Here is a 9,680-nt window from a genome sequence, read left to right as displayed (position 1 = left end):
GAGACGGAGCCACGCCCCCAGCCTCTGTAGCTCCTTTTTTAGGTAGCACTGCCACTTCAAAGCTTGTTGAAGAACTGGGAAAAGAATTTCTCCCTCCTCCCGACCCTCCCAGCTGGGTAGCACCCAGAGCTCCCCCTGCTGCTCGTGGCTGGACTCTCTGGCTGGACTATTGGCCGCACTTGGTGTTTATGCCGGCCGAGAGGAAAGCCGCCTGTCCCTTTAATTGGAAGGTACCAACTCTTTCCAGGTTATAGTTCCTTCCTGAGTCCTTGTCCTTGGAATTCACCGTCAGAGACCTCGTTGGAAGCAGTGTGGAGACAGGGCTGTGTCTCAGAGGGGCTTGGCTCATCGGGGCCCGAGAGGGACCTCGCGGGGGTGGCGCGCGCCCGGCTGGTCTTCCCCCTGCGCCCCGTGGTCCAGTCCAAGATGGCGGCCACCATGAAGAAGGCGGTGAGTGTGGCCGGGCCGGGGTCCCGGGCGGCGTGGGCGCGGCGGCGGGGGGCCTAGGAGATGCGGGGCGTTGGGGAGGGGTTCGAGGAGACGCGGGGTGCTGGTGGCCGGGGTTCTGAGGAGATGCGGTATCTGAGGGGCCGGGGCCACGGGATGCGCAGTGCGGGGAAAGCGTCTAACCTGCCCAGGCTCGTGAGTCTTCTCCTCCGGGACCGGGTTGGTCTCTGCATCCCGGGGGACCCGGTGCCGCAGCCTCTGGGCTCCGTCCACGCTCCGTGCCCAGGTGCCCTTCAGGCGAAAGCTGGTGTTGATTGGCGTTAGAGGAGCCGGCCCGAGGGAGCGCGATGCTTACCCCGGATTCCTCCAGCTCCTTAGGAAGGACGCGGGTCTCCCCATCCCCCCACTCCACTCCCCGCACTTGACAGCCATTCCTTGGTGACTCATCTGGCAAGGTGTAGTGTCAGGGGATTTGGTCGGTTCCCAAACCACTGCTCTTTATTATTTTATTATAAAACGACACCCGATAATTTGTGCCTGGAGCTCACTCAGTGTGGTGTCTTATCACACCTTTAGAAGACTTGGTCTTCCGTGTGTGTTCCAGCCTGAAGGATGATTTTGAATTTCTGATTCTTCTGCCTCCACCACCCAGCTTGCAGTTGCTGGGATTACAGGTGTTTGCCACCACATCTGGCTTTTGGTGTGCTGGTGGGGTGAGTCCAGGGCCTCATTCATGATGGGCAGCTAAACTACATGGCTATCCGATCCTCTGCTCAACTTCCACATGGGCATTATAACCCAGAGGGATTTCCATGTGTGCAATCTAAGTAGAAAAAAGAAAATAGCAGGAAAAAAAATAACAGTTGGGGTTCTACGGCGTGTTCGGTTCTGTTCATAGTGTTTGCGTGTTGTTTATTTTTATTTACTATTTAAACCTTTGGGGATTCTGTTTTTATCCTTATTTAGCTGATGAGGAAACTGAAGCACAGAAGAGAAGCTGGGATTTAAACAGCGTTCTCACGCCAGGCTCTTAGTTTTTAAGTGTGTGTGTGTGACACGGTTTCTCCGTAGCATTGGCGCCTCTCTTGGAACTAGCTCTTGTAGACCAGGCTGGCCTCGAACTCACAGAGATCCGCCTGCCTCTGCCCCCTAGTGCTGGGATTAAAGGTGTGCGCCACCACCGCCCAGCTCATCCCACTTTTCAGACCCCTTTAGAATGCTGTTGGTTCTTGCTATCCAGTGACCGCTGAAGGGTGATGGTCAGCCCTTCCAGTTTATGCAAGAGTGGATGATCGCAGAGACTGGAAGGCTTCAGGATTAGGAGGAGTTGCTCACCCTCCTGGTCTGTCACGCACAAAGTGTTAGACAGTAGCAGAGTAAGGTCCAGGACTCTGGTGATTTGGCCAAGTAGGAAACAGGTTCCTCTTGCCTTCTTTTGTTAGATTGGGCCCCCAGATGATATACTGTTTAGTTACATGATAAACACTCAGGTTTGTCCTTGGTTGTGTGGATTTTTGTTGTTTGTTTGTTTTTTTGAGACAAGGTGTCACTGTAGCCTTGGCTGGTCTGCAGCAGAGGTCGGACTGTAATCTGAAGTTGGTGAAAACTATTTTTTTCTGGGCACCCAACTCTCAGTGCCTAAACTTGGTTTGATTCCTCTGACACTCCCAGAAGATGCTATAAGAAAAGGGTATCATCAGGGCTCGGGGCATTTTATTTTTCTCTTGGCTCTAGAGCAAGTCATGTCTCTTACACCTAGCAGAACTCCCTTACATCTGTAATGATCCCTTCTGCCATTCTTCCCTTCCTGCATTTCCTTTCAATGGGGTTTCATTAGCTCAGGCTGGCCTCAGAGTCACTGTGCAGCTGCGGATGACCTTGGACTCTCAATCCCCCTGCCTTCACTTCCTGACTGCTAGGCAGCTGCAGGCTTGTTCCACTACACTGATTTTATACAGTTCTGGGGGTGGGACTCGGCTTCACATGTGCTGGATGAGCACTTCACCAGCGGAGCTAGCCTTGTATCGAACGTAGGAAGCAATACTGAGCGGACAAAGCCCTTAGCTATTGTTTGTTGAAGGGTGATTGCACACCCAGGCAGGCCCTGTGCTTGGGACTCATTTTTCTATCCCTGCAAAGGTAGAAGCACCTTCTTCATTTCACAGATGACAGACAGATCAGGGGTAGCTCCAGGGTCTGAGCAAATTACCTAAAGTTCTGCATGCGCGGTTTGGAGTGTGCCCTGCCTTTCTTTCACTGCTGCCTTCAGTACCAGAAAAGAACTGGTCTCAGTAGTTGCTGCAACTGGCTTCAGTTAAGACAGGAGTTGCTTGCCCTCTGATGAAAGCTACCAAGACCCTTCCAGAGAATGTGCATGCTGTATCCTGGGCATGCTCACCTTGAAATCTTGATCCCAGGATAGCTGTGAATGTGGCCCAGTACATCTGTAGATGGCATCACATCATGTCACAATGTCCAAAGGTTGGACACCCCTGCAGTGCTTACCTATTGTGCATATGATGTGGGGGCTAACCCAGCTTCTTGATGTCTTTGCATCCCAGCTAAAAGTTACTGTCTCCCTGCCAGAATGCAGTTCAAGAAATGTAGAAGCAGGGTGGGGGGCAGCTGTATGGTAGCGTGCTTGCCTAGCTTGCCACCTTGGTTCTTCCCCTAGCACCTTAAAAAGAAACAAGATGAATTGTAGGAGTGTCTGCCTTCAGGGCTCACAGGTGCCAATTTCTTAGCTGCTGCTGGGGACCACCCCTCGACTCAGGGTGAAGTAGCACCCTGCCTTTAACTTACTGACTACAGTCTTTAACCACTGGGAGAAAAACCACTTCAAGGACCTGGGTCCTAGGGGTGCCAAGTGCCTGCTTGTGGCTGCTGTTTGGTAGGGCTACACCAGGAAATGCCTGCTTTGGGAAGATAGAAAATAGCCAACCAACTTGAAGCACTCTTTGTCATCAAAGATTAACAGTCTGATCTGTCATATTCCATTATCAGATCAGATTCCAGTTCAGAAACTTCTCTGCCCAGGTTCTTGTCAAACAGGGCCTGCTAGACCAGTGGTTCTCAACCTTTCTAACTCTGCGACCCGTTAATACAGTTCCTCATGCTGTGGTGACCCCAACCATACAATTATTTTTGTTGCTACTTTCTAATTAATTTTGCTACTGTTATGAATTATAATATAAATATCTGTGTTTTCCGATAGTCTTAGGTGACCCTGTGAAAAGGTTACTCAACCTCTTCCCATGGGGGTATGGCCCACAGGTTGAGAACCACTGCATTAGTGCCTTTCACTTAAATTACTGTTAAAGACTTCATGGTGATAGAGTCCTGTAAATGCCTTCTAGGGCTTGGAGGCTCACTGTAGAAACAAAACACTGTACATGCCCAAGGTAAGCAGGAAGTCTTCAGGGTTCTCTGTCTAGAGGATTGGTAGTTCTCATAGGCAAAGCAACCAGGATGGCGGTCTGTCCGCCTCGGGGTTGCTCAGTGTCTAGTGCTTCTCCTTGTGTTGATAGAAGCTACAGTGTTGAACCTTCATGCCGTGCACACCATGGTAGGAAGGGCTCTTCCGGCATGCAATTTGGGTCTGATGCAGAGCTGCTTCCTAGGTTGAGAGCCTGATGACCTGTTGCTGTCCAGACCACTGAGTTATGCTGCCTTTCATCTCCTGGAGAAGTCTGTGTGCATGCACCTCGTGCCATAGCTTACCGGAGACGGTGAGCTGGTGCAGTGTGGTTGTTGAGAGTTAGTGTCGCTGCTGACAGAAGAACCAGCCGTTATTGCTGTCCCTGAATTGATTCGTTCCAATCTGAGATATTATTTATAAGTGTGAATATATATAAGTGTAGCTTCATTGAGAAAGTTTTATTTTTGTTTGTATGTGTGTGCATGTGGGCACACGAGGGCTTCGGGTGCCCTGGGGCTGGCGTTACAACAGTTGTGAGCTGCCTGTGTGGGTGCTGAGAACCGAGAGCAGCGCAGGTCCTTTGGAAGAGCAGCAGGCGTTCCTACCCATGGCATCTCTATCTCTAGTACTCTGAGCTTTCTGAGACACGGTTTCTCTATGTATCTAAAGCTAGCTTCAAACTTGTAATCCTCCTGCCTCAGTCGCTCATGCTGAGACGGGCATCATGCCCAACTAGCAGGACCCTTCTTTACACACACACTCCCTTTTAAGCTATTGTCGAGTACTCCTGTCCTTATTTTAATAAATACTCTGTAAGGAAAGGTTGGTATTTAGTTTCCTTTTTGAATACACTGGAACCCCTCTAAGATTCTGAAGCAATCTAAGAATAGGATTCTAACTGAACAGGAATTCTCATACCTGAACGTGTATGGGCATGCATATGTACACTTGACTCAGGACAGATCGCCTGCATTTAAATCAAAGTCTATTCATTTACTGGCCTTGTGGTTGGCACAGTTATCTGCACTCTGGGGTCGCTGGTCATCTATGACGTGGTGACATTGGTGAAACCCTTCCGGGTGGGGGTTAGCAGGGTTCTCAGCCTCCGGAGGAGCTCAGGCAGCGTTAGCTGCTCTGGTTATTTCATACATAATTTGTCGTCTATACACTTAGCTTTGTCTCCAGCTCTGTCACATCAAGTGTTAGATATGAAACGTTCAATTTTGTCACCTTGTAGTGGGCTCACTACATTAAAATAAATGCAGATTTTAACTGTATGAACTAGAACCGCTGAGATGCATGGTGACTCTCTAGCAGTGTGTCAGGCTGAGAGCTGGAGAAGCGCGCTCATATGATTTGTACCTCAGAGACAACCTGCGAGGTTCACTAAGGGGGTTTGACTGTGGAACATTTTGCTTCCTGGGGATGTCTTGGTGAAACAATGACCCAGCTTGGGAAATTCTGCCTTTGGGCAAGTTGTCTTTTCTTTTTATCATCATTATCACCACCACCATCACCACCACCACCATCACCATCATCATCATCACCACCACCACCACCACCACCATCACCATCACCACCATCATCACCACCACCACCATCACCATCATCATCACCATCACCATCATCATCATCACGACTTTGCTTTTTTATATTTCAAATATTTGTTCACATTGGTTCTTTAGAATAATGGAGAAGATGGTAGAGTGGAGAACAGCTCATGTGACACACTGCCGTGTCTCATGGCCTTGAGCCCTCCGCTTTCTTAGCACGGGTGGTGTACTGGCTCACTGCAGCACAGCGTAAGTGGCCGACCTATAACTTCCTGATTGAAATTCTACAGAAAACTAAATATCTTTTTCAGGCTGCAGAAGATGTCAATGTTACTTTTGAAGATCAACAAAAAATAAACAAATTTGCTCGAAATACGAGTCGGATCACAGAGCTAAAGGAGGAAATAGAAGTGAAGAAGGTACCGACGCACACACCTGTGTTAGAAGGCCATCCTGCAGCCTTAACCCTGAGCTGTGGTTAGCAAGTGTTTGCCTCCTCGTGGCTCCTTGTCCCTGGTGACACTGTCTATCTGATCAGTTAAATACAAAGTCTGTTTTTGTTTGTTTTGAGGTAGAGTTCTGCTTTGTCAAACTGTTCTACAGTTTACCATATAGCTGAGGCTAGCCTCAAACTCATAGTCATGCCTCAGCCTCCTGACTTGTGGTTATAGGTGTACAAGCCCAGCTCGAGAGGTCATTTGTGCTCCTAAGGGAGGGTGGGGGTTACAGTGAGCGAGACTTTTGAGTCTTGCGCGCTGTATCCTCAGTGCAGTTCTGTACCCATGCCTGAGGACTTGCCTGGGGGTAAACTGCTCTTGTGTTTACTGATCCTGGAGCCCTACAGTCAGATGCAGGGACCTGAGCTGCTGCTGCATGTCCTGTGCTTGGCTTTCCATGTAGTTCTCTGAGAGGCTCCAGTCCCAGTGCACACATTGGTTTTCATCATTGCGTGCTACACCCTGTTGGGCAAGCGAGACTGAGAGGTGTATCTGTCGTCTGGTGTTTTGGTCTATTTCTGAGGGATGACAGGATTTGCAGTGTGGGGAATTGTTAGATAAAAGTGAGTGGCCATGGACCCTACTAACCACCACAGAGAAATAAGAGCCATGGTTTATTCTAGAGCTACCCAGAAGATGCTGTGCTGGCTCCTGAGCGAGTCCATGGACGCATCTCCTTGTCTGAAGTAGCTAGGGTGCTGGTTCCTCAGAGAGCTTGTGCCCCTGCATTAGTCTACTCTTGGTTCCGTCAGGAAATCTTGACCGTGTTTCCATGGCTGTTCTCTTGCCTGACAGAAACACCTTCAGAATTTAGAAGATGCCTGCGACGACATCATGCTGGCCGATGACGACAGCCTGATGATTCCGTACCAGATTGGAGACGTTTTTATTAGCCACTCTCAAGAAGAAACCCAAGAAATGTTAGAAGAAGCGAAGGTATGCTGGGGTCTTGCCCCAGGTGACGGAATCTAATTCTCAGATTGGGAAGCCTGGCATAAAGAACACGTGATTGCAGGAGGAGGGAGTGGTGGTGCCTGCTAGCACTTAAGTGTTTGGTGCAGCGGCTCAGGCTCTGAGCACTCGCAGGTGTGGTTTTATTTAATCCAAATGGCACAGTTTAGAGTGAGGAGCAGAGGCCCAGAGAATTTTCAGGACTTAGAAAATGGTGCACGGCTGTGGTTGTCCGGCCCCCAGACTTTGGTTCCAGCTGAGAACATGGAGGATGCAGTAGCATGTTACACAGTTGAAATGAACCCCTGGGAGCTGCCCCATCTGATGGCACTGTCGGTGGTGAGCCTGCTCTGCTAGCGTCCCCTCCCCGTCTTCTCCCCTCCCCCTCTGTAACTGCTCTCTGGGTCAGTTAATATGGTGCCGGAGCATTTTCTCTGTTGGATGCTCGTCTATATAGCACAGCACACCGAGTGGGAACCATGCAGGCCTCCAGCACCCCACTGGCTTATGACTGTCTGACGCCATCTTAATATTGTGTTGATGGGCATTGGTTTGCTCACTGTGCCCTTAGCGTTAATTTGTTTCCGATATTTTACTGTAGTAATGTTCCACTGAGGGATCTTATGCATAAGTCTTTTTAGTTCGTTTTACATACCAGCGGCAGTTCCCCTCCCTCCCCCTCACTTCCCCCAGCCCCTCCCCACCCCCCACTCCCTCATGCCTCAGAAAGGGTAAGGCCTCCCATGGGAGTCAGCAAAGCTTGGCACATTAGTGAGGCAGGAACCCCCCTCCCCCCCATCAAGGCTGAGTAAGGTATCTCACCATAGGGAATGGGCTCCAAAAAGCCAGCTCATACATCAGGAATAGATCCTGGTTCCACTGCCTGGGGTCCCACAAACAGACCAAGTCACGCAACTGTCAGCTACATGCAGAGAGGCCTAGTTCGGTCCCATGCAGGCTCCCAGGAGCTTGGGTCAGCTGTCTCTGTGTGTGTTCCCCCGTCATGATCTTGACACCCCCCAATGCATAAGTCTTGGCTCACATTGAGAAGCTTGTTTTGAGGAAATAGGGAGAAGTGTGGTTCTGTGGTTCTGGGGTTGAAGCTGCTGCTTTAGCAGTGCCTAGTGAGAGGGCTTCCAACCCTTGGTGAGAAGTGGGTGACAGTCGCCCCCGACACTGTTGCTTCATTAGCTCGACTGTTACTTAAATCTCTTCAGATTTCTGAGTCTTCCAGAGATGGAATCTGTGTCTGATAAGCCTTGAGAAGGGGCTGGAGAGTTGACGGTGGTTAGGAGCACTGGCTGCTTCTCCAGGAGCCCCGAATTCAAGTCTCAGCAGAGACTGGGATGCAGCCATGACACCACGATGAGCTAGTACCTGCCTGAGTTAAATGTTTGCTCCTTCAGACTTTTTGGTCTTGGATCCAGTTACTGCTGTCAGTTTGCTCCTGACCAGTTTAGAGCTCTTTTCCTAAAATTCCTGTCAAATACAACTCCACCCATGTGCTTATAAGTCTTCCACCTGAAGCCAATTAACTGTTTCTTTTCCAGAGAACTTTGCAAGAAGAGATCGACGCCTTAGAGTCCAGAGTGGCGTCCATCCAGCGGGTATTAGCTGACTTGAAAGTGCAGTTATATGCAAAATTTGGCAGCAACATAAACCTTGAGGCGGATGAAAGCTAAACATTTTATAATACTTTTTTTTACCTTGTTTAATAAACTTGAATATTGTCTTAAATGATAATTTCCCTTCTTTAAATGAAACAGAAGAAAACTTTCTTTTTTTAAATTTTTCATTTAATTAATGGAAACTTGCCTATTTTCACATGTCTTGCTTATTTATTTTATATTTTTAAAAGAAGACAGTATTCATGTATGTATTTTGCATAATGATTATATCAATTTTAGGGGCTTTATGTCATGTTATTAAAAGCAGTTAAACACTCTTTGTTTCTACATTATCATTTTAAAATTCTTGCAATTTTCAATCTTAAGGAACCTTAGGAAGCTGGGCTAAAGGGATTGGTGACCTCAGGGCAAGATCCTGCCCAGCTAGGTTTTCAACTTACAAAGCAACTAAAGAAAAGCTTAGAGTGGGTGTGGCAGCAGAGTTGTGAGGCAGGAGGATCTCTGTTAGTTCAAGGTCTATAGAGAGATTCAGGACAGCCAAGTCTGCACCGAGAAACCAAAAAAAGAAAGAAAAGAAACCTTAGGACCGATCATTGGGTAAGAGCGCTCCCCAACAAGTCTGAGGGCAGAGTTTGATCCCTGGGACCCACATGGTGGAAGGAGAGAAGCAGCTCCCCCAAATTGTCCTCCACACGCACCCCCCATAAAATGTAATGAAGTAGCTTCAGATATTTCAGGCAAGGAGAAGAAGGATCATTTTTAAAAAGATTATTTTTATTCATGTGTGTGTGCACTGTGTGTGCAGTCCCCATGGGGTTAGAGGGTAAGAGACCCCTTGGATCTGAAGGCATCGGCAGTCGTGAGCCTCAGTATGTGGGTGCTGGGAACTAAACCCAGGTCTTCTCTAAGAGCAGAGTTAGCTCTCCTGCCTCCAGGAGAAGTTTACATCTTTTGAGATAGGATCTCACTTTGTAGTCCTGGTTAGGCTGAAACTCACTGGCCTTGAACTCAGAGACCCACCTGCCTGCCTCTTAAAGGCTTTTGTAACACACGTATCTTTGTGTTTTGGATATTGGTAATAGCTGGACTGATGATTCATGTCAATCTTCTTACAAATGGAAAAGCAGACGTTTTAGAAATTGGGGTCTAAGCAGGGTGGTGGCACATGCCTTTAATCCTAGCTCTC

General features: G+C 48.6%; 1 protein-coding gene across 1 annotated transcript; it reads left to right on the top strand.

The window, feature by feature from the left end:
- Positions 1–422: 422 nt before the first annotated feature.
- Pfdn4 (prefoldin subunit 4) lies at positions 423–8,603 on the top strand. The gene is made up of 4 exons (XM_038330672.2): positions 423–450; positions 5,730–5,837; positions 6,711–6,851; positions 8,417–8,603. The coding sequence occupies exons 1-4, from the start codon at positions 427–429 to the stop codon at positions 8,546–8,548; spliced, it is 405 nt and encodes a 134-aa protein (XP_038186600.1). The 5' UTR covers positions 423–426; the 3' UTR covers positions 8,549–8,603.
- Positions 8,604–9,680: the final 1,077 nt, after the last annotated feature.

Source organism: Arvicola amphibius, chromosome 5 (assembly GCF_903992535.2).
Source record: "Arvicola amphibius chromosome 5, mArvAmp1.2, whole genome shotgun sequence".
Lineage (NCBI taxonomy): Eukaryota > Metazoa > Chordata > Mammalia > Rodentia > Cricetidae > Arvicola > Arvicola amphibius.
Note: the sequence above shows the minus strand (reverse complement) of the source record. Positions and strands in the feature narration are given on the sequence as shown.